Source organism: Amblyraja radiata, chromosome 18 (assembly GCF_010909765.2).
Source record: "Amblyraja radiata isolate CabotCenter1 chromosome 18, sAmbRad1.1.pri, whole genome shotgun sequence".
NCBI lineage: Eukaryota > Metazoa > Chordata > Chondrichthyes > Rajiformes > Rajidae > Amblyraja > Amblyraja radiata.
In genome coordinates this window covers 4,840,419-4,866,678 of record NC_045973.1, presented here as the reverse complement: position 1 = coordinate 4,866,678, position 26,260 = coordinate 4,840,419, and the positions used below count along the sequence as shown (strand labels likewise).

Below are 26,260 nucleotides of genomic sequence, written 5' to 3'. Positions count from 1 at the left end.
GCCCGGGCACAGGATGATTAATCCCTCAATTATTTTATTCATGCTACAAATGGACTCACATTTATCCTATGATATCATTATGGCTTCACCCAGAGAAATTTTCCAGAGAAATCACCAACAGTTCATTACCTGATTAAGTTTGTTACCTGATTAAGTAATCTTAAACTTAGACTGTAAATTTATACATTGGAAAAATGCTGTTTTATTTTAAAGTAATTGTTCAGTCAAAATTGGTCAAAAGGCACAATGGTGATATTCGTAAATTAGGTTCAAGGAATGATGTACCATCTCTACTTAGGTTTTTAGTGGATGAACTACTCAAAGTTTAAAGTCTTAAATATACATTCATGGTACACTTTGTTTACTTCCTCTTTGCTGCATGAGGCTCAATTGTCACAATCTCACTAATCTGCTCTAACTCATGGCTTTAACTATGTGGTTGGTGTACCTTGTACAAAAGAAGATGGTTGGGGTTGTTGGAGGTCAACAATCTCAGCACCAGAATATTGCCGTTGAAGTTCCTTATGATGGCACCGCAATCCTAATCATCTTCAACTACTTCATCACAAGATCAAAAATGGGTGATTGCCAATGACTGTAGAATATTTAAACCTACATGTAATTCCTAAGCAAATTATAGTCCATGCTTAAATGTGGACAGACCTCACTACCATGCAAAAAAAAGTCATATATGGCAAGTCGCATTTAAAAGCATAACGTAAATAAAGATTCAAACTATTACCATGGGAGTCACGAGTTACTGCCATTTAAACTCTGTGGTACAGGAGCATGTCAGAGACTAGATATTCTCCAGTGACTAACTAGCTTCTTGACACTCAAAAATGTTCCAACAAAGGAAAAACACAAATCAGAACTGTAATGGAATACTCTTGCATGTCTGAATGAATAAAGCTCCAACAAACTCAAAAACCTTTAACAGCATTGAGGCCAAAGACCCTATCCACCATCCTAAATATTGATTCTTTACACTATCATCAGACTGTGGTGGTGGTGGTGGTATATATCATCCACAAACAGTACCACAATTATTTGCCTTGAATCCTTTGACAGCTTTTCTCAAACCTGTTCTTACCACCACAAAGAAGGACCAGCCCATTGCAGGACTCGCCTCTTCTTCATAGAATCTAAATCTCGGAATTCTTTATCCAATAACATTGCAGAGGCATCTTCTCCAAAAAGTGTGCATTGGTGCAAATACTTGGAAGGTGATTCACTACCACCTTTGTGGGGCAATTTGGGAAGGGCAATAGACCTTGGCCATGTCAAAAATATCAGCATTTGGAAAATTAAAAAATACACGCAAATACACCTTCAGCAAAGACAATACAAAGTTAATTACATGCAGAGCAATGGGTTGTTAAAATATATACTTTGAAACTTCATAATGTAAATTAGTTTGGCTGTGCCTTTTTGAATATAATGTCTTTAGATGAAAAAAAAATCATCAAATATTTGCAAAACCATAAAGTTGGGCAACATCTTTTCCAATATGAAGAATCATTGCCTTCCTTCAGGAAAGTAAACTTCAGTGTGAACATTATTTAGTTTTGGCAGATAGAACCAATATGATAAAATTTTATTTCCTTTTTTTTGCCTAGGTTAGTGACATCCACTGTCTCACAGGCAATTTATTAATCCTACAGTTATTCGAAAACTAAACTTTATTTGATGAATTAAAAGTTGATGAATTTATGAGCATTCTCACTTGAACTTCAAAATCAAATTAGCATAGTATTGTTTAGTGGACATATAGATATGTAAACAAGCAGGGTCTTGATGGATGTTTGGATAGATGGGATTTGTTTAAATATACACTGTGGTCAGCACAATCAGCGCGGATTGAAGGGCCTGTTCCTGTGCTGAATTGTTCTATGTTCTAGCTGGGTTATATTATTTTTTATATTTATATATATATATGTATATATATTATATACAAAAAACACAATACACGATTTAAAATCCAGGATAAAAAAGAAAGATCAGTGTCCTACAACGAGACAGCGATACCAGTGTCTCCACAACTGGGATTCGTAGCATATAGTGCTAAACCTTGTTTGACAAGGCCACGATAATTACATTCTTAGAGTCATTTATCCTGCAAATGAATTGATACATATGATTTCTTAGGACAGCTTCTAAAGTACTGACTCTTGCAGCCACAAACATGTTACCAGCACTACAACATCTAGGTTTCCTTAGCAGTGTTCTCATGGCACCATTATAGGCCACCTTTAGTCTCTGCAAACTTGTCTTTCCGTAGTTTGACTACAGGTGCGCAGTACCGAGTGGTGTGCAATATGCTCTAAACAGCGACATCTTCACCACATCTGTACACGCACCAAACTTCAGCAAGAGAATATTCGCCTGTACATACAGCATATGTCGTTGCCTATAAATATCCTCATCATCTGTCATTTGTTCTGTAATAAAATGCCCAAGATATTACAGATACTAAGATTGTCAGAAAATTTAAAATCATGACATTTTAGATATTTATCCTTGCATGTGGTGGGCATACCGGTAAGCCAGGATTCTCACAATGTATTTAGGCACCCCTCTTTGCTTCATTTTACCAAACAGCTTTCTATGATTAACATGATCAAAGGCTTCGGAAGCATCAATAAAGCACAAGAATCGATGAGTTTTTACCTCTATATTTGTTTACAATCTCCTTTAGGGTATATATGCACAAGTCAGTGCCATGTTTAGCTTTAAAACCAAACTGGTTATCTGTGGAGTTAACAAACTCATTTATTCTATCCAGCAGAATACTTTCTAGGACTTTTGACAATATGCTGGCTAAAGCTATGGGCCTGTAATTATTTAGGCTGCCTATTTTTCCAGCTTTGTCCTTAATGCACTAGCAGAACAAACAACATTGAGTCTGGTAACAAGCCATGAATCATAAAGCCAGTAAAACAATAGCAAGGAGAGGAGAGGTTAGATTGCACTTCACAAATAAATAGGTAACATATGTGACATTGCTTGGGTAAAGAATCCTGGACTCATGCAGGAGAATAAAACATAAATCCAGCTATGTGGCATCAGCAAAATGGAAAACTAGACCCGAGTGGAAGCAGCTGTGACTCATTCTATTTAAACTGGCCTCATTCTGGCAAGCTCAACGTTAAGGCCTGGAAATCAGTTAAAAGAGCTTTCATGGAGTTATACAGAACATTGGAAGCTGTCAGGACAGAGGACACTGCCATTCTGAGCAGCGGACAGGTCTGCAAGTCAAAACATGGCGTTGAAGCAAAGCCGAAGAGACAGAGCCGTGGTAGTCGGTGTCTCCATCGTGAGAGGTACAGACAGGGGTTTCTGCGGCAATAGGCGGGATTCAAGAATGTTGTGTTGCCTCTCTGGTGCCAGGATCCAGGACATCATGGACCGATTGCTGGGCATCCTCAGGGATGAAGGTGAGCAGCCGGAAGTGGTTGCTCATGTCGGCACAAATTACGTCGGGAAGAAGAGGAAAGAGGTTCTGCAGCGTGACTTTAGAGAGCTCGGAAGAAGGCTCAAAAGCAGGATCTCCAGGGTGGTTATCTCCGGTTTGCTTCCAGTTCCTCATGCTGGTGAGGGCAGGAACAGGGAGATAGGGGATCTGAATGTGTGGCTGAGGAGCTGGTGCAGGGGGCAGGCATTTAGATTCTTAGACCTCTGGGATCTGTTTTAGGGTAAGGGTGAATTTTACAAAAGGGACGGGTTGCACCTTAACAGGCGGGGGACCAGCATTCTGGCAGGCAGGTTTTCCACTGCTACACTGGTGGGTTTAAACCAAATAGTGGGGGGGGAGGAGACAAATTGGAAACACAAGGATGCAGTTAAAGTGAAAGAGAGTATAGGAAAAGTTAAGAAAGACACCAGAATTAATGGGGCAGAAAGCTCACAAAGGATAGGAGAGTATGGCTAAGTGAAATAGGAATCGATGTGAAAGATGAGGTGAGTAATGGATTAAAAACATTATATATGAATGCGCAAAGTATATAAGAAGTAAAGCGGATGAGCTTGAGGCTCAGTTACAGATTGGTAGATATGACATTATGGGGATTACAGAAACATGGTTGCAGGAGGATCGGGACTGGGAACTGAATATTCAGGGTTATATGTCCTATAGAAAGGACAGGCAGGTGGGCAGAGGAGGTGGGGTAGCTCTGTTGGTGAGGGATAAAATTCAGTCCCTTGCAAGGGGTGACATAGGGACTGATGATGTAGAGTCGCTGTGGAGAGAATTGAGGAATTGTAAATGTAAAAAGACCCTAATGGGATTTATCTGCAGGCCCCCAAACAGTAGCCTGGATATAGGGTGCAAGTTGCAGCAGGAGTTAAGATTGGCATGTAACAAAGGTAATGCCACTGTGATTATGGGAGATTTCAATACGCAGGTAGACTGGGATAATCAGGTTAGTTCTGGACTCCATGAAAGGGAGTTTGTAGAGTGCCTCGGAGATGCATTCTTAGAGCAGCTTGTACTGGAGAGAAGGCAATTCTGGATATAATGTTGTCTAATGAACCAGATTTAATAAGGGAACTCAAGGTAAAGGAACCGCTTTAGTGGTAGTGACCATAATATTATAAGTTTTAATCTGCAATTTGAGAGGGAGAAGGTTAAATCAGAAGTGTCAGTGTTGCAGTTAAACAAAGGGGACTATGAAGGCATGAGAGAGGAGCTGGCCAAGGTCGACTGGAAAAGGATCCTAGCAGGAATGATGGTGGAACAGCAAAGGCAGGAATTTCTGGGCATAATCCAGAAGATGCAGGATCATTTCATTCCAAAGAGGAAGAAAGATTCTAAGGGGAGTAAGAGGCAACCGTGGCTGACAAGGGAAGTTAGGGATGAAATAAAACTAAAAGAAAAGGTGTTTAACATTTCAAAGAGTAGCAGGAAGCCAGAGGATTGGGAAGCTTTCAAAGGACAACAGAAGGTAACAAAAAGGGCAATACGGAGTGAAAAGATGAAGTACGAGGGTAAGCTGGCCAAGAAAATAAATAAGGATAGTAAAAACTTCATTAGATATGTTAAGAAAAAAAGATTAGTAAAGAGAAATGCGTGTTCCTTGAAGGCAGACACAGGTGAAATTATTATGGGGAACAAGAAAATGGCAGAAGAGTTGAACAGGTACTTTGGTTCTGTCTTCACGAAGGAAGCCACAATCTCCCAGATGTACTAGAGGACAGAGGTTCTAAGGAGACAGAGGAACTGAAAGAAATTTGCATTCGGTGAGAAATAGTATTGGGTAGACTGATGGGACTGAAGGCTGATAAATCCCCAGGGCCTGATGGTCTGCATCCCAGAGTACTCAAGGAAATGGCTCGAGAAATCGTGGATGCATTGGTGATCATTTTCCAATGTTCTATAGATTCAGGATCAGTTCCTGTGGATTCGAGGGTATCTAATGTTATCCCATTTTCAAGAAAGGAGCGAGAGAGAAAACAGGGAATTATAGACCAGTTAACCTGACATCAGTGGTGGGAAGATGCTGGAGTCAATTATTAAAGAAGTAATAACGGCACATTTGGATAGCAGTAAAAGGATTGATCCAAGTCAGCATGGATTTATGAAGGGGAAATCCTCCTTGACTAATCTTCGGGAATTTTTTGAGGATGTGACAAGTAAAATGGATGAAGGAGAGCCAGTGGATGTGGTGTATCTGGACTTACAGAAAGCCTTTGATAAGGAGATTAGTGGGCAAAATTAGAGCACATGGTATTGAGGGTAGGGTATTGACATGGATAGAAAATTGGTTGGCAGACAGGAAACAAAGAGTAGGAATAATATATATTATTGATTTAGATGATGGGATTAAAAGTAACACTAGCAAATTTGCAGATGACACAAAGCTGGTTGGCAGTGTGACCTGCAAAGAGGATGCGGAGGTTGCAGGGTGACTTGGACAGGTTGAGCGAGTGGGCAGATGCATGGCAGATGCAGTATAATGTAGATAAATGTGAGGTTATCCACTTTGGCGGCTAGATCAACGAGGCAGATTATCTCAATGGTGTCAGATTAGGAAAAAGGGAAGTGCAATGAGACCTGGGTGTCCTTGCAGACCAGTCACTGAAAGTAAACATGCAGGTACAGCAGGCAGTGAAGAAAGCTAATGGCATGTTGGCCTTCATAAATAGAGGATTTGAGTATAGGAGTAAAGATGTCCATCTATAGTTGTACAGGGCCTTGGTGAGACCACATCTGGAGCATTGTGTGCAGTTGTGGTCTCCTAATTTGAGGAAGGACATCCTTGCTATTGAGGTAGTGCAGCGTAGGTTCACGAAGTTAATCCCCGGGATGGCGAGACTGTCATATGAAAAAAGATTGGAAATGCTGGGCTTATATTCACTGGAATTTAGAAGGATGAGATGGGATCTTATGGAAAAATATAAAATTATAAAAAGACTGGATAAGCTAGATGCAGGAAAAATGTTCGCAATGTTGGGGGAATCCAGAACCAGGGGCCAGAGTCTAAGAATAATGGGGAGGCCATTTAAAACTGAGGTTAAACGTTTTCACCCAGTGAGTTGCGAATTTGTGGAATTCTCTGCCATAGAAGGCAGTGGAGGCCAATTCACTGGATGAATTTAAAAGAGAGTTAGATAGAGCTCTAGGGGCTAGTGGAATCGAGATGGGGGAGAAGGCAGGCATGGGTTACTGATTGTGGATAATCAGCCATGATCACAATGAATGGCGGTGCTGGCACGAAGGGCCAAATGACCTCCTCCTGCACTTATTTTCTATGTTTCTATTAATTAATAATCAAGCTTTTAGTGAAGAAACTACTTGCAGTTCTACAATAAGAAAACAGAAATATCGAGAAATGTTCAGATTTTATGGTGAGAGGTCCAAGTATTAATAAGCGCAAAAAGATTACTAAAGTATATTAGAAGCATCTAATTTTCTCAAAGTACCATTCTAACTTAATCTAAAGGAATTAATCAATTGTTTACATAAGCTTTTTATTGAAATCCCAGGAATCTGGTTCACCCATTGAACTCAAACAACTGAAACAGGATATACACTTTTAGAAAGTTACTGGCAGAAGCGACGGCAAATGACTACAGCTGAATTTAAATATTTAGACAACCATAAAAGCAAGAGTGTACAAGAATAAAGATGGGAGAATGTTCAGCTGTGTTTTTCATTCTTGTTCTGTGTGGTGATTTTAAATTACCAAAGGAGCAGGAATTAATCCAATATAGAATATTTTAACAGTATGTTGTTCACCGCCTTCTACTCAATTGGACATAAAAGGTTATGTTGTGTAAAATGTCTTCCTAAAGTCATAATATTGGGGTGGGAGGGAGGAGTTTGTTAATGCTTTTAAATGGGTCCTCTCACAACCAATATTAAACAGGGATTACCTATTCCAATATAGACCTCCTATTGTCTAAATATTTGCCAATGTTAATGCTAGAAAAACACATTATAAACCATCTCTTGTAATTTGTATCTGTGGAAACTAAAAGTTTCTTTATTTCGTCTGGAAGTCTAGGAAAAGTAAAATAAAGTAACAGTATAACCTAGCAACTGTCTGTTTCTGAATTTTTACTTCATACATTTTATTATGGCAAGGAGTAGAAACTAATTAATTATTCCTGAACACAGTATCGTGAACCAGATGTAAAAAGAGCTGTTACAACTGCTCTGCCATCTCTGTTACAAACCTTTTGGCATAAGCAGTAAGATATTCATTAATATCATATTTCACATTGGGTGTTTAGAGACAGGGCATGACTTATGTTTATTTTTAGAAACAAGCATTCTGACTAGCAGCAAATAAATCTCTTGCACATGGGTTCAAAAATACTCGGGGGAAAAAAGGCATTTTATAAAGAGAGGATTTTTTCATGCTCTCAATAACCATAGAAATCCTTTACTTATTGTTCTTATTGAAATTCATCTTACCTGAATAAGCCCAGTATGGATCCCCGGATTCCCTACGTCTTCGTATATGAATAAGATTTCCAAGTTCATTCTCCTGCAGTGATCCAACATGATCTTCTGTCAAGGCTAAGAAGAAGACGCGGAAGGGCGGAGGGGGAAAGAAACAAAATGTTGATTATACAATTGGAATTGTACTAGGTCTAAATTTTACAAATAAAACTTTGAAAATAAGGAATGTAAATAAACAATAAAGTAGTCTCTTATATTTATTTGTATTTATTTTTAAAGTTTAGATTATCAGTTAACTGTTAAAACTTATTTCAATTTCTCAAACAGCAAGATCATGAAATCAGTTATTAAAAGTACTTTCCAAGAAATTTGGTCATGCACTACTGCTTTATTCATGAATGAAAAAAGTTTCCTAGACCTAAAAAAGTCCTGGAAAAACTCAACAGGTCCAACAGCATCTGTAGAAGGAAAATGTTCAAGTCAATGTTTTGTGTCAAGATGGCCCTGCATCAATTCCAAGAGGAAAGATTTCCATTACATAGCCCCACAAGGGGGTGGGGGGGATTAAATGGGGTGATTGATAGAGGCCTGTAAGTGGTAGGTGCAACCAGATGAGGAGATTAAGATCATCAAAGAACCAAGTGGGGTGATGTGGAGTGGTGGGACAGACGCTGGTAGATGATTGGCGGAAACAAATGGGGAGGGGATGATGGGCAGATGGAATCAGGTGCAGAAGAGGAAGGGAAGAGTGATAGAAGGGAGAAGAAAAGTAGGTGTACTTGCAAGTGTGAGGGAAAAGAACAAACGGGGTATGCGACGTTATCTGAAATTGGAAAATTCAATGTTTATACTGTTGGCTACCCAGAGATTTTGCTCTTCCAATTAGCCTTTGTCCTTTTTGTAGTATTGGAGAGGGCCAAAGACAGTTTAGTGTGGGAGTGGGAAGAAGAGTTAAAATGACTGCAACCAGCAGCACAAGGTGTCACTTGCACAGCAGAACTGCTCCACAAAAAAGTTGCTTGGTCGACGTTTGATTCGCCAATGTAGAGGAGGCCACATTGTAATCCCTGAATGAGGTAGACCAGGATAGAAGTTGTACAGGTAAATCTCTGCCTCACCTGTAAGGACTGTTTAACATGGCAGGGGTAAGTGCCAGAGAACGTGAGGAAAGGGATAAGTGGACCAACGAGTCACAAAAAGATTGGTCCTTGTGGAAAGCAAAAAGGAGAGAGGGCATTGGAGCTAATGACGGGATCTTCATCGTATCTATTCTCAGGATGAGGCCTTCTATTCTCGGGCTTCTGAAATGTTCACTTTTTTCCAGGAATGTGGCTGCCCTTCTGCCATGATTAATGGAGCCCTCACATGCTTTTCCTCTATTACCAGCATGTCTGCTCTCTTCATCTCTCCCCAAACAGAATAAATTGGGCCTCACCTTTCACCAACTAGCCTCTGCATCCAATACATCTTCTTCAGCCATTTCCTAAAACTCCACTATTAATTATATCTCTTCCACTGGGGATTCCACCACTATAATTATCACCTCTGGCCACTTTTCTGCTTTTGGCAAGGGCTAAACATAGACTGGGCGACCGATTTGAGGAACAAATGTACTCTGCTCACAATGGTCATCTCAAGCTTCCTTTAACATATAATTTTAACTTTCCCAGGCACTCCCATATCTGCTTCCATCTGCTCATCATCCCCTCCCCATATAGTTCTACCTATCACCTACCAACCTCTATCCTGCACCACCGCCCTGCACTGCGAGCAATATTTCCTCTTCCATCTCAGTTTTTATGCAGGTTCTGAATACAAAACCACAACTTGCAACTTTGGCCTTCACGATACTGCTCGACCTTCTGACTTCTTCCAGAATTCTTTTTTTGTTCCAGATTCCAACATCTGCAGTCTCCTTTGTGCTCTTAATTTACCAGAGGGCACTTTGGTTGCACATTTTTGGACCTTTCTGGAAATTAATTTCCCATACTCTTCTGATATCCATCACCCATTCTGAATTGACAAAGCACATGAAGAAAAGTTTGTTCCTACAAGTTTGATTCAGCAGCAACCAATACCTTGAGCATCAGCATTGTTTAATTTCTAAGTAGCAGGTTACAACTATTAGAATTGCCAAAGAAACTCATGGTGTATCTATAATTGTGAACAACTGACAAGGGAAGTTGAGGGGTCGGTCAAACAAAAACTTCCTTTGAATTTTATGTTCTTTGTGGTGAAGTTGCAAAAAAAGCAAAAAAAAACTGATGTAAGAGAAAGAAAGTTAGGTGAAGAAATTTCCAGGAGTACAGTTTATGAAGTCGGCTGCTCTACGCATTACAAAGTTAAGGATGAAGAAATGGTTAACATAGTACATTTGCTGATCTACATTTAATAATTTCAAACAAGATACATTCCAACACTTTTACGATATCCTTCCATATTAATACTTTTCTAAGGCTTGTCCAATTAGAAAGTAGAAAAATCAGTAGAAAAACTTAGCAAGTCTAGCAACTTCTGTGAAGAAAGTGTAAACATTGTGCAAAATATAATTGATCTGAAGTATTAAGCATTTCTGTCAACCAATGCTGCCTTTTAGTATTTTAAATAACATCTGTTCCAATTTCAGGTTCCCACTATGAGGATGCAAGAGATTTTATTTTCTCCTTGAAATTACCTGAAGCTCTACACTCACTTGTGGTAAAGCAATTAATCTTCCAATTACTGAAAAAAGATCTACATTTTAGTTTCCAGGAAATATTATAAGAAATAGGTCAGAACTTGTGGTTGGCATTGCTGACCTGGGAGAAGGCTCTTCAGAGAGAGCAAATTTGATGAACTTGCTATCAGACAGGAGTCCCATTATCAAATTATCACAGAAAGGAATTATTTAATTTTAAATCCTTTTAAAACATCATAAACATTGGAATATTCATAAAAAATAGAAGCCAAAATATTAAAAACAACTAAGCATTTTTATCTTTAAATTCTTATGTATAATTCAATAACAGCTCTAATTTTCATTATTAAGAAATTGAAAATTGATTTTTTCCCTCCAGAGTGAAACATGCCAACAATCTAGTTGCTCTACATCACTTGGAAATGTATATATCAAGAGCCACTCGTTTAATACAAATGCAGTATGAGTCTGGGAAGGAACTGCAGATGCTGGTTTAAACTGAAGATAGACACAAAAAGCTGGAGTAACTCAGCGGGACAGGCAGATTACTTGGGGTCTGCCCTTGGTGTCCCCACAGAACACCATGGTTTTCATTCACATCAATTGCAACATTTCCTGGCATGCAGGAAAATTAAAATACAAATTCAGGTCCAGTCCCAGTTACAGCAGGGTTCTATTCCCGAGAACCTTTCCATAACCTGGACAGTTCTCAAATGCGACCAGGAACTGTGTTCCCACACAGAAGATGCCTGCAGCCCAGAAACAGTTGGCAAATCCATCGCAAATAGTGTCCCAAATAATGCCCGTCTCCTCCCCAATTTAAAACTAACCCCCTACAGATCCTCCAGGCAGAGGTGAATGCACAATTGTCTTCCTGTTCACTATTACTCCCACTATCATGCCCTACCACCATCTCCAATCCCTTCACACCACAAGCATCCACAGCCCCAGGAAATTATGTATTTTGATTCCGATTTTTTAATTCATTAGAGAGATATGGCCTTCATAGGCCAACCCAGCATTTAATTGCCCATTCCTAAAAATCTTGAGAAGATGGTGGCAAGCTGTCTTCTCACGCCAATACAATCCTTGAGCTGTGGATATACCCACAATGTTGTAGAGAGTTCCAAGTTTTGACCCAACTACAGTGATGGAGTGCTGATGTATTTCCAAGTCAGGAATGTGTATGGCTTTGAGGACAACTTCCAGGGGGTGTTGTTACCATGGTTTTGCTGCCTTTGTCCTTCAAGCTGGTAGAGGCCGGAAGATTCCACCTATCTGGGTTTTGAAAGTGCTAAAGAGTGAAATGTTGCAGTACATCTTGTAGATGGGACAAACTGCATTGGTGGTGGAATGAGTGAACGGTAGTGGATGGGGTGTCTATCAAACGGGCTGCTGGAAGCAAGTGGTGATGATGCTGAACTCGTCCAGGCAAGTGGAGATCAGATCTGTGGCTTGCAGTGAGATGCTTTTCAGTTTGAAAGTAATGTTATAACTCAGCATATCCCTCACCCATTATCATCAAGTATGGAAAAATCAACCATTATAGAAACTCCTGGGCACAGGCCGTATCAGCTGCTTCATCAATGATCTTCCTTCCATTACAATGTTGCAAGTGAGAATATTTGTCAATTTCATTTGCAACTCCTCAGCAAATATAGTGAACCATGACAACAGAGAGAACTGCCTGAAGTAATAATCATTAAGTATCTTCAATAGAAAGTCTAATCACCTACTGTTGTCATTCAATACCATCAATTTTGCCAAATCTCTTTCCATTAACATTGTGGTGGACTCTCACGTCACCAAAGTTTAGAATTCACAGGAAAAACCATCAAGAATAATTTTCAAAGTGACCTGTTCTGGCTGAATCAGAAATTTATTGCTTATGATAAACCTCCTGACTCCTTCAGTTCTTGTTTAGAATAGCAGCAGGTTTTTCTTCCAGGGAACACTATTTTTAGAATCAGTTTGAAAACAAAAATGTGATGACGAGAATTAAGTTTTAGACAATAGACAATAGGTGCAGGAGTAGGCCATTCGGCCCTTCGAGCCAGCACCGCCATTCACTGTGATCATGGCTGACCATACACAATCAGTACCCTGTTCCTGCCTTCTCCCCATATCTCTTGACTCTGCTATCTTTAAGAGCTCTATCTAACTCTCTCTCTAAAGCATCCATAGAATTGGCCTCGAAGGTACACAAAATTGCTGGGGAAACTCAGCGGGTGCAGCAGCATCTATGGAGCGAAGGAAATAGGCGACGTTTCGGGCCGAAACCCTTCTTCAGCCTCCACTGCCTTATGAGAACTGTTAGTGATATTCTATTTTGCTGCCTTCCTGAATAGAGCACTGCAGGACAAGCAAGTGTGTGGCTTTACAGATTAGTAAATACAATACTAATTACTAAAAACCCAATGTTTAACATATCAATGTTTAGTTTAGTTTAATCAGATTGATGGTTTCCAGAGGCAAAAAAATCTGGTTGATATGTAACATCAATATCAATGCAAAGGGCGAAAGTTCTGACACCAGGAAATGTGACTAAAGCTGTTACCCATGTTGTGGAAATAAGTAGGAAGGAATTGCAGATGCCAGTTTACAACAAAGATAGAAAAATGCTGGAGTAACTCAGCGGGACAGGCAGGATCTCTACTATTGTTTGTTTGCAATACTATTGTTTGTTTTTTAGTATGTGTTTATGCGTGTGCGCTTGCGTGCGCGTGTGTGTATATAACTAGGTCTCATCTTGACCACTTCCTGTCCGCGCAGTATATTGATTTTAGAAAAAATGCTACCATATATCACTATGATTTATGGCCATCTTACTCACAGTCCTCCTCCGCTGAGGCAGCCCCGAGGATTTTTCCGATCGATGAAAAATAAAAAAAGTTATGAATGTTTAAAAAATCCTGAGATCAGCAGATTGGTCCTCTCGCCTGCCGATCACCATGATGAAGGTAACGCCCCTTCCGGGGGGGGGGGGGGCAAGACTATAAAACCCCAGATGCCTGGACACGAGTCAGTCACTCTGGAAGATCGTGAGGGTGAGGCCACAACTGTGATTCTGCCGTGAGTCTACCCTTTATGTGGTTAACTCTTTATGTGCTTGCAATAATTGATTTGTTAGCCAGCAATGTGCTTGCAATGAATGATGATTTGTTAACCCTTAATGTGCTTGTAATAAATGATTTGTTAGCCAGCAATGTGCTTGCAATGAATGATCCTTTGTTAACCTTTAATGTGCTTGCAATAAATGATTTGTTAACCCTTAATGTGTTTGCAATAAATGATTTGTTAGTCCTTAATGAAATGAGTTGTTTGGACTGCCCTGTGCTTGAAATTGAAATGGATTGTTGGCCTTGCACTTGACTCGACTCACAACACTCATGCTAACACTCCAGAACCCCCCGGAGAGGTGGAATATTGCATTGGGGGACCAGCGTGCATGCGTGTGTATACACATTGAACCTTTTTTTCTCTCTCGTTTATCATATTGTTTAGTGTACTATGTTTACATATTCTGTTGTGCTGCAGCAAGTAAGAATTTCATTGTTCTATCTGGGACATATGACAATAAAACACTCTTGAACTCTTCCAAGGAATGGGTGACGTTTCGGGTCGAGACCCTTCTACAGTCACAGTCTGAAGAACAGTCTCGACTTGAAATATCACCCATGCTGCCTGCCCCAAATGAGTTACTCCAGCATTCTGTGTCTACCTATGTGGTGGAGATCATTCATCACAAATAATTCAGTTTACAGAAGGGAAAAATATTTCCTCTGCAAAAAGAAGGGGCACATGGACAGGGTTATATGTCCCACTAATATGATTGAAGGACAAAGTTTACACAACGTGTGCCACCCGTATCGAAAATAGAAAGTGCAAGGATTTTATAATTTTAAAGGTTAATGAGTTTATTGATTTGAACATTGATAACTACTTGCTCTATGATTACAGGCAGAGATATGTACATCAAGAAGTTAATGTTCAGGCAGATGGGATTAATTTAATTTGGTATCATGATTAACACTAACATCATGGGCTAGATAAAAATCTGAAAACCCTCGGTAATGATCAAAAAGTTAAGGTATCATTCATAACAGCTAACTACATGAACAGAACAAATCTACTGGGCAAAGATTGACTTCAAGAAATAAAAATGGATTTGAAGAATTTTATTGATTTACCCATCTGCCCTTTGAAACAAAAATGTCAAAAATACTTCAAACATGGACAAGATCTTAAAGTAAGTCCAATACTGTTTATGCTAGCAAGAAGATACTTGATTGCAACTACCACCAAAGACGATTTAAAGAGGTATTTATGAAGTTTCATCAACATGATGTTTTAGGTCTGAAAGAGTAAATTTGCCTTTTGAGCAGCTTTCTCGGGTCAGAAGGTTGGATATAAATGATCTACAACTGGTTCAGAAAAAGTGCGAGATTTTGGACTAATAAACCTCAGGATAAAATCAAACTTAGAACTCACTTAGACACGATACAAATTATGTTTGCTTCTGCCTGATCTCACAATGGTATTAATACCATTACATCAATTGCTGAAGAAGGGTGGTGGTGGGGTTGCAGTATAACTTCACTTGCATGCTAGCTTTATGTTTTATTTATTCAAGCGTGTATATATTTATACAATGGTATATGGACACACTGATCTGTTCTGTATTCATGCCTTCTATATTCTGTTGTGCTGAAGCAAAGCAAGAATTTCATTGTCCTATCTGGGACACACGACAATAAACTCTCTTGAATCTTGATCTTGCTTGCTTATTTCACGTATGCAGTTGGACAGTTTTAAGCTGTATTGTGGAAAATGACCATGTAAAGCCTGGCTTTGCATCATGCACATTGACAAAGAATGAGGACCTAAGGTAAGATGGAGATCGAGGTGCTGGAAAACCACTTTCAGTTCTTTTTGGACAGGCTATTCATGTTATCACCCACCACAAATTATTACTGGTTATTCTTAGACCAAATGTAGGTTGGCAAAAGAATAGGCCCAACGGCAAAATGAGAAAAACAAAAGCTGCCAAGGAACTTGGTTTCCATAATTTCCTGTTCTTAAATATTCATTGTTTTATTGAGCTACTAAATATGTCCATAATATGTTCATGTGTTACTAATCTGCAGTGAAAAAAACATATAGCAAATGAACTGTAATATGCAAGAAAGATCAAAAGTTCAAAAAGGCATGCATGGAGGTTTACATGTGGCTTACTGAGTAGGCACACAGAGCTCAATCCTTTCTGCAATCAGGGAAGAGAAATAGGGGCAGTGAAACACAATTGTTGTGAATAGGAACAAATCAGCCAGGATTTCATTCCTCTTGCTTGCAGATGCCTGCTGCAAAGTGGTGGTGTGGTTCAGCGAGGCTTGCATATGATCTCCCATCTTTGAAATTTACTGTGAAAGATCACATGGCCACTTGTCTAAAGGTCCCGACTCAAAACGTCATCTGTCCATTTCCCTCCACCAATGCTGACTGATCTGCTAAGACTTTGTACTTTTTTTTGGTTGATACTTCCAAAACAAACACTAGTTTGGTTCCTAATTGAATGATTTATTTTGTGTGGAGATTTTGATTTTTTTAAAATATAATAATTAATTTACCATACCTCTTGGCATAAACAATATAAAACAAGTTTGTGGTACCAAAAAATGCAGCATCCTATCTGCACTGATGTAGTCATGTTTTATTTTACAAATCTGAAATATCTATTTGTGCTGATGGAAGCTGAACATTACAAGAACTCGCTGTCAGAAAGTTACAAAGAAAGAGTTGATATCGATTCATCTGACAATCAAGAAAATGGATAACCCTCTGCTTAAATGCCTGGCTGAAAACAAGTTGCTCAGTTATACGAATAGAGTAAAAATACTGCTTTGTTTCAACACAGAACCAAAAAAGAACACGTACAAAAAAAAAGCTATTTTACTCAACCAGTCTGATTTGAGGGTTTCCTTCCTGGCAGTTAGCCAATTCCAAATCCTTGCTCCATATTCTTGGCCAAACATTTAAACTAACTGAAAAATTATATAGCCTTTTTCTTTAAATCCAGGGCTTTGATAAAATATTTAACACTTACAACTCCATGACAATAAAAAGGTTTTTCTTGCTTTCTTTATCGGGTCACATTTACCTTATGTTAAATCTTCTTATACTACATACCCCAACAATTGGAAACTGTTTATTTTGTTCCATATTACTTCCTTTCTAACCAATAGTTTTGCAAAAAACCTCTGGTTATTTTTCCTTGCTGCCCAGTTTGACCTTGATTTCTACACCAATGCATTGAAACTCGCAAGTTAGAATTGAGCTGGAGGGCAAATGCTGATTCACCCGACTCCATCTTTACCAATGGTCTCATCAATACATGCAAAGGTGAAGCACTTACAAAACTAAATCACCAAATTGTCTATGCATCTAGCCCTTCAACTTTATCTGAAACATAGCTAGCATATATACAATGAGTAACCGAATAAGATACACAGTAAGTGGTTTGCTTATTTTTCTTTCTTTTATTTTACTTTATCTTAATGTTTTAATTTTATAGGATTAAAACATTTAAAATCAAATGCATTCATTTATTTAACTTAGTAATGCTTATTTGGCCTGGTTTTAAATGTCTCTAACAGTTCAGAGGTGGGACTTCAGGATCTGGTTAGTGTCTTGGACCCAGTTACTCCTTGCTGCCTCATTTACTTTGTAGGACCCATTACAGAGAATCAGCTTCCAGGCCCTGCTTGCCCAGAGGACGTTAGTGCGGGCAGCAAGAACCATAGGTGGTGAGTTTGGGCTGGAGACTAGATCCTGTACAATCCAGAATTAGAGCTGCATTAATTAATCACTTCACCCTTAAGCAAACTCAATGCAAGCATTTATTTCAAGAGGGCTTGTATACAAAAAACAGGGATGTAATGCTGAGGCTCTATAAGGCGCTGGTAAGGCCGCATTTGGAATATTGAGAGCATTTTTGGGCATAATATCATATCTGAGGATGTGCTGGCTCTGGAGTGGGTGCAGAGGAGGTTTACAAGAATGATCCCAGGGATGAGTAGGTTAATCTATGATGAGCGTTTATCGGCACTGGGCCTGTACTTGCTGGAGTTTTGAAGAATGAGGGGGGACCACATTGAAACATACAGAAAGTGAAAGGCTTGGATAGAGTGGATGTGCAGAGGATGTTTCCACTAGTGGGAGAGTCTAAAACTAGAGGTCATAGCCTCAGAATTAAAGGACGCCCGTTTAGGAAGGAGATGAGGAGAAATTTCTTTCGTCAGAGGGTGGTGAATCTGTGGAAGTCTTTGCCACAGAAGGCTGTGGAGGCCTTCTGTGGATATTTTTAAGGCAGAGATAGATAGATTCTTGATTAGTACAGGTGTCAGAGGTTATGGGGAGAATGCAGGAGAATGGGGTGAGGAGGGAGATGATTGGATTGTGGAGAAAACATGATGGGCTGAATGGCCTAATTCTACTCCTATCACTTGACCAAAGCCTTTCTCAGCTAATTTCTGTTAGAATGAATAAATTACAGCTTAATGATGCAACACTTCAATTATGGCAGAGAAAATCTTATGCAAGCATTTCCAGATAATTAAAAGTGTACACCAAATCAATCATCTCATAGTTATGCTATTATAGTGGGCCAACTGAACTGGGAAATTAGCCAACACCTCCCATTGCCATTGTCAGTGTAAACTATGACATAATAGGAGTTCCAAAGATACAATAAAAAAAGCTACTACTGATCCAAGAAAGGAAATTCAATGTGAATACTGTTGGCAGATTTTTCCATATGTGATATCAGAACTGTATTTGCCTCAAATAATCAAAACAGGCATAATATGCATTTCTAATCAGTTTATTCAAGTCAGAAATGGATTGCTTGCATGATCCCATAATGTCTTTTACTATTCTGCCAAATGTTTGATACACTTATAAGGTGTGTAAACTTGATGTCTTGTTTAACCCTGACCTCAGCGTCCTCACTCAAAATGCTCCATTGTCAAAAATCACCTTTTCCCATTCGCAATTACTTAATAAAAACCCATTCCAAGTCTTAAGTTCTCTTATATCCTGAGATTTAGTTCCAACATAACAAAATAACAGCTTTTCAACTTTCACAACGTGGAAACCGTAATCCCACACCTGTACTCAGCATCTCAATAATATAATTTCCATCTTTCATCCTAACTCAGTGTACAATTCCAAAATTCAGCTTAGTCAAACTCTTATTTCCTTAATAATGTTCATCATCTTCTAATCCATCATGGATGGCTACTCATTCAGTCACAACAATGCTGCTCTGTAATTTTCTCTCCAGTGTTCCTGATTTCTTTAGCCTTGTTTTTGTACTCCTTAGCCTTCCCATTTTACCATGTAATGAAATATCAAAATATACATGCAATTTCTTGCTGTGACTGCAGATATAGATGGGTGCATACCCATATCTGAAATGTTTTGCGTTGAAAGAGATACACAAAAATGTATTTTGGGTTACGATGCTAAAAATTGTAACAAAGTTAAATTCATCTTATTGTGATATCAGTGTGATGTAACATTCAAAAATGAATTAAACATGAATGTTCAGAGTTTGAGTCATTTACAACAGAGATAGTATAATAAGAATTAGAAAACAAAGTCATCGGTTCACCAGATTGATTATTGGCACAGTGTATTTACTAAGTGAAAAGTCTTTAATCAGTCTGGATTGTTCAGAATAAGAGGCGAATTCCTTGAAATATACAAAATTTACGCAGGTCTGCTCAGGGTTCACTCAAGTATGATGTTGTCCGTAGCCAGGTGCCTGCAATCGGAGATCAGGGTTTCAAAATAAGGAGTCAGCCATTCCACTGAGAGACAAAAAAAAGTCTTTACCTGCAGGCCAACAAATCTTTGTAATTCTCTATCAAAGAGCGTTGCTGTATATGTTGCTAAGCATTTTCAACGGAGAGATCAATAGATTTTTAGATTAAGGGAGATAGGATTGGTGCCAGTGAAGTAAAATATCAGCTGTGTTTTTATTGATTGGCAGAGCAGGCACAAGAGGACTCGCATTCCTATTTCTTATATTCTAAAGGTCCAGACAGATGATGATCCGGAGTGCAGCATAAATATTTTTAAACTCAAGTTGTTCATGGATGTGCCTAAATCTGAATTTTACTTGAAAAGAAAGAATACAAAATTGAGGCAAATAGTTCTCACAAACAAACACAATGTGCTAACTATTAGCACTGACCCCAGCAGAATTACAACACGTGGTGTTTATGCACACTCTTTCAATATTGTCATAACTTAGGTCAAGAAAGCTCAAGGGAATATACATTTCTGGAATATCTGTCTTACTCACCATTAGAGGAGACAAGGACAATTAAATGAATGGGGGAAGGGGGTCATTAAAACCATACTGATTGGGGGAGGGGGGTCATTGAAAGCACTTTCCTCTGGAAGGCGACTCTGGACTGTCAAAAGTCGCCACAGCCAGACAAAAACAACTTTTTTTCCACGAGCAATAGCTATAATCAATAACCAAAAGTCTGCAGCCTCCTTTTGCTCTGGTATTTTATTTCATTCACATGTTTAAACTATAATGTTTTATTATTAATGTTTTAATGTTTTATGTTTTATTCTTAATTGTTTACTGTATGTTGTATTGTTACTTGCGAGCGGAGCACCAAGGCAATTTCCTTGTAAGTGCACATACTTGGCCAATAAACTTATTAATTCATTCATTTATTCATACACATCAAGTGAACAAAGCTAATCCAAAAACATTTGAAGCTTTGGGTGCTTGTGGCAAGGGGCAATGAGAATCAGTTTGAAGAGGGAATTAACTATATAAAATAGATAAATATTTAGAACAAAGAATTGATGAACTAAAATGAATCAAATATTTACATGATGTGATTCTTATTATTGTTTTAATTAATTATTTACAGTTTAAATCATTGTGATCTTAATCACAAGCATACCTCAGGCCATCACTCAAATGTGGTTTTAAAAAATTGGTCCATTAGAACACAGATAAAGATGAAGAATATCAGAGCTCAAACATGGCAGATAAAAATCATTTACTCAAAATGAAAAACATATTGAAATTGTTGCATTGATTCTGCGGTCGAACAATGTGCTTGCATATCAATATAAAGCAACTAGTCATGGTCAGGATATTTCCCGATTATTCCCCTCAGCTAGGAAGTGTTTGACAGCTGCAAGTAATTACTTTAATAGTTAGGAAATTAAGAGTATGCTGTAAGCTCCAAATCTTTAGATTCAGTAAATAAATTAAAACACAAGAAAACACAATGTAATCAAATATTTCCTTATGGAGTAAGTTCTTCTGAGTTATTTTAAATGCAGACATAGGTTTCATTTGACCAAGATTCCTTCAGTTTTTCTTTTTCTGCCTCCATGGATCATTCCATCAAGCCCCATGAGCCACATAAAATTTAGAGGAATGTTCCCATTCAGTTGCATCCATCTCAAGTCTGCCAATACAAACACATCTCATTGTTCAACATGCTGATAATGTACTTAAAATTTGGTCTCAAGAAAAAAACATTCAAAACTTCCAATGTGTGCATAATTTAAAAAAAGTAAAAATTAGTTTTGGCCAAATAGTTGGGCCTTGTGAGATGTATATTCTTGGCGTAACCCAAAACCTGGATGATAAATATTTGACAAATGTATCTGCCTTGTGCTCTTTCAAGAGTTATGTGCTTTAGTAGATTTGAACTTCATTTTATTTAACGAAAGCTAAAAAAAAATGTGAACTTTACAGATGGTTTCTATTGTCCAAAACTTCAGCAATTGCTATATTTTAGGTTGTTGTTTTTAAATCACCCAGTTTAAAAGCTGGTCAGTGCTGCAGAGCCATGAAATTTGTATTATATCTTCACATTTACCACTCGTGGATTACATCTAAAGAACTGCTTTTGTATAAAATTTCTCCAAATAAGCAGAAACGTCATACAGGTGCACAACCTTTTATCCGAAGATCCAAATAACGAAAACCTCCGAATAGCGGACATTTTTTCAGTCCTTGAAGAAAGGTCCTTGAAAACGTTCACCGAGGGCGGCCCGCAGAGGTGACAGCGGAACCTCTGGTCGGTCCTCGAAGAAAGGGAAACTAAATCCCCATTCATAAAAGAGAAGGTGAGGGTATATTGCGCGGGAGGGTTAATAATTGACAATATGCTGCTGCCTGCCCGCTGAGTTAAAAAGTTCCCACGGTAGACTCACGATACACAGTGTATCATGAGTCTTGCGTGGGAACTTTTTAACTCAGCGGGCAGGCAGCAGCAGATTGTCGCTCCCTTCATGTTTCACCCCACCTACACCCCTCTGCTTCCCGGCCATGTGTGTGACCCCTTCCCTCCCCTCTCCAGCTCCCCGCTCATTGCACCGGCGCGGGGGCTTTGCGCTGTCTTCACGTCAGCGATACCAGCAGGTCAGTGCCAGTCACCGGAGACGTCAGGACCAATGGGACACCGACCCCCAGGCCCACTGCAAGCACGGAGATCCCAGAGACCCACAGCCAGCAGCAGCCCAGCCCCGTTCCAACTCCAGAGGAAAACTGCAAACTGGCCGGAGACGTCAGGACCACCAGAAGCCGTTCCTCGAGCTGCGCCCCCTCATCGGGACACCGACCCCCAGGCCCACTGCAAGCACGGAGATCCCAGAGACCCACAGCCAACAGCAGCCCAGCCCCGCTCCAACTACAGAGGAACCTGAGTTGCGGATGACGGGGCGCAGCTCGGGGCGTCGTAGGGGCCCATCGGGGAGCGGGTTCCTGTTGGTCCTGAAGTCTCCGGCCACCTGCCATCCTCCGGGAACTGTACCGCCCTTGCAGGAGAGTGGGGTTGTTTGCAGTTGCAGAGGGAGGGGGCAAGGGCGGTACAGTTCCCAGTCTCAGCTCCAGTCCAGGGGGGTGGCCGGAGACGTCAGGACCAACGGGACACCGACCCCCAGGCCCACTGCAAGCACGGAGATCCCAGAGACCCACAGCCAGTAGCAACTCCAGCCCAGCCCCGCTCCAACTCCAGAGGAACACGTAGGGGCAGAAGCTGATGGTGTGCAAGGTAGTCTTGTTCTTGGGGTGGCGGATGAGGGGGCGCAGCTCGGGCTGTGGGCAAACTGCCACTTGTCGCCGTAGCGGCCCATCGGAGAGCGGATTCCTCTGGAGTTGGAGGGGGTATTGTGCTGTTTGATCGCCCCCTGCTATCCCAGGGACAGGGAGACACAGCGGCTTTTTAGACTGGTGGGCAATCACTTCCAAAGTTCTGCCCACACAGTCAGTACACCTCTCCTACACTGCATTTCATACAAACATTTATTCTGCAAGAAAAAACTACATTGAAGACTCAAACTCGCGACCGAGTAACTGCCGGGATCAAGGCGCAAACTCGCGACCTTGCGGATATGAGCCGAGCACTCTACCACTGAGCCAGCCATTAAAATCTACGCTAAAAAATTTCCATTCCGAAGGCCGACAAATTCTGAATTACGAAAAGTGTCTGGTCCCAAGGCTTTCGGATAAAAGGTTGTGCACCTGTAATATGAGTTTAATAGCTAGTGGATAATCAAAAATTATATAAATCACAGCATTTAGGCAGGTCATTTGGCCCAACTAGTCCGTGTCAACCAAGATGCCTTCCTGAGCTCAACCTTTTTGCTTCCATTTAACCCATACGACTCTTAACCTTTCCTATCCACGTACCAAGCTCACATGGCCACTTGTCGAGGACATCATCAGTATGAAGGGTCCCGACTCGAAACATCATCTGTCCATTTCCCTCCACCAATGCTGACTGATCCTGATGAGTCTTTGTACTTTTTTAGTTGATACTTCCAAAACAAACAGGCTAGATTGGTTCCTAATTGAATGATTTATTTTATGTGTGGTGATTTTTTTTGATTTCTTTTATACCAATTCTATAAATTCGTTCAACAATTAACCTCATGAGGGAAGGTAGACACAAAAAGCTGGAGTAACTCAGTGGGTTAGACAGTATTTCCGGAGAAAAGGAATAGGCGACATATCGGGTCGAGACCGAGGGACTTCCAATCTGAAGAAGGGTCTCAACCCGAAACGTCACCTATTCCTTTTCTCCAGAGATGCTGTCTGACCCGCCGAGTTACTCCAGCTTTTTGTGACTATGTTCGGTTTAAACCAGCATCTGCAGTTCATTCTACTCATGAAGGAAGGCCTGGCTTAGCAGTACCATTAATGTCACATTTATAAAAACAGAAAGCAGCACTTAAAACAAAACAAAAAGCTGATGAAGTGTAAACATAATAAGATAACTATTTTAGAGATTTAGAACACATAGTTGTGAGAATAGAAAGAAGCAGCATGGCAATGATCCATTCAATTCAAAATCAAAATACCCGATACAAACTCACTTTTTTGAATCTTTGAACCGTACTTTGAACTATGTTAATTACCTGACAATACTTCTGACAAATAGTAGCTTGATCTTTCTAAAACATACCAAAATCTGTTCAGAACTGTATCTGACCACATAATTAATAACAAGATAAGATTTTAAGTTTTCCAGTGAGAAAAAAAAAGAAAATTGAGACAATTGGTGCAATTTCTCTAATTCATTGCTAAAATTACTTGGCTGCTCAACTTTTTTTGTCATGGAAAATAACTTGCTCAAATTCACAAGAATGCTATTTAAAGTTGCAGCTCTGGAGATCTGCATCTTGTTTTAAATACATGACCCCAATTTTAAGTCAACCAGCCTGCTGGGAACTGGGCAGGGACAAACCGAACATTGATTTCCCATCCTGCTCCTGCAGGAAAACCAAGCTAATCCTGATTTGGGTCATAAACAAACTCACTGTAACGACGTGAAGTTAATTAGCATTCCAATCTTACATTTCCCTATCTTACATTTCCACCATGAAGGTTTTCTTTCCCTCTCATTTTCTCATGTTATAAATTTCACTGGTCTTCTCTGAACATACCTTGCCACCCACCTAGTTTCAACAGCCTTGGAACTTTGTGGAAAAAGAGAGGTTGGAATGGGGCAGCAGTGTGCAGGGATAACGATCAGGATCAGTTATTTTTAAAATAAAGGTAGTAATGACAGCAGTTTTGAAAAGTTGAACAATACCAATTGAGTGAAAATTATCAGTACGTGGGAGATTTTGTGTGAGATTGAAGTAACCAAAAAGGCTGATGAGAACAAAGCCATATTGTCTAGATGGACTTTCACAAATGCATTTGATAAAGTTCAGCACGGTAGACTGCTCTGGAAGGTTAGATATCACGTGATGCAGGGAGAGTTAGCCGACTGAATAAAGAATTGGCTTCATGGAAGGAAGCAGAGGGTAATGTTGGAAGGTTTTTTATTCTGACTGGGGGCCCCCCGAGACTAGTGGTTTGCTTCAAGGATCGGTGCAAGACCCATTACTGTTTGTGGTTTATAACGATTTGGATGAGAATGCAGCTGCAGTAAGATTACTTATGACACTAAAGTGGGTGGTATTGTATATAGTTTAGATGGTTATCAAAAATTACAGCAGAATCATGATCAGCTGGACACGTGGGCGAAGTAATGATTCATGGAGTTTAATGCAAGTAAGTGCAATTAATACAATACAATACCGTTTATTTGTCATTTGAACCTCACATGAAGTTCAAACGAAATTTGGTTTCTGCAGTCATACAAGAAAAGAACCAAGACACACACCAACACAATTTACACAAACATCCATCACAGTGAATCTCCTCCTCACTGTGATGGAAGGCAAAGTCTTGTCTCTCCCCTGCTCGCCATTCCTCCCGAAATCAAAGTCAAAGCCCCCGGCGGGCGCTAGCAAGTCCCACGGTGACTTAAAGCCGCGCCGGGCGATGTAAGGCCCTGCTCCGGGTCCCGATGTTGGAGCCCCCGGCGGGCGCTAGCAAGTCCGCTGCCATTTAATGCATTTTGGGAAGTCAAAATAAGGCAGGACCTTCACAGTGAATGGCAGGACACTGTGGAGTATTGTAGACCAGAGTGATCTAGGAGTGCAAGTACATATTCCCTGAAAGCGTCATTGTAGAAAGGGTAGTTAAGAAGGCTTTCTGAACTTTGGACTTCATCTGTTGGGGTATTGAGAGTAGAAGTTGGGATGTTATGATACATTTGTGCAAGACATTGGTGAGCCGCATTTGGAGCATTGTGTTCATTTTTGGTCCTCCTGATAGAGGAAGGATGCCGTTAAGCTGGAAAGAGTGCAGAGAAGATTTACAGAGATGTTGCCAGGACTTGAGGGCCTGAGCTATAGGCAGAGATTAGGCAGGCTAGGACTTTATTTTTTAGTTGCAGGAGGCTGAGGAGTGATCTTAGAGTTGTATAAAATCATGAGGGGGATAGGGCGAATGCACAGAATCTCTTACCCAGACTAGGGGAATTAAGAACTGTATTATAACATAGGTTTAAGGTAAGCGGGGAGTTAATAGGAATCCGAGTGGCAACTTTCTCCACACACAGGGTGGTGGGTATTTGGAATAAGCTGCCTGAAGATGTAGTTGAGGCAGGTACAATAATAATAAAATTTAAATTTGGACGTGCATGGATAGGACAGGTTTAGAAGCATATGGATCAAACGCGAGCTGTGTAGATGGGGCCTGTACAACTGCTGTTCAACTCTGACCATGACATCAA

The 26,260-nt window shown here is 40.0% G+C and overlaps 1 protein-coding gene across 1 annotated transcript in view; it reads right to left on the bottom strand.

Annotated features, from left to right (window-relative positions):
- The window catches only part of ptprg (protein tyrosine phosphatase receptor type G), a 535,498-nt gene that overhangs the window by 481,235 nt on the left and 28,003 nt on the right, over positions 1 to 26,260 (bottom strand). Inside the window, exon 2 of the mRNA XM_033036632.1 lies at positions 7,919 to 8,023. Within this exon, the coding sequence (XP_032892523.1) occupies positions 7,919 to 8,023 (105 nt within the window). The remainder of the gene's footprint in view (positions 1 to 7,918; positions 8,024 to 26,260) is intronic.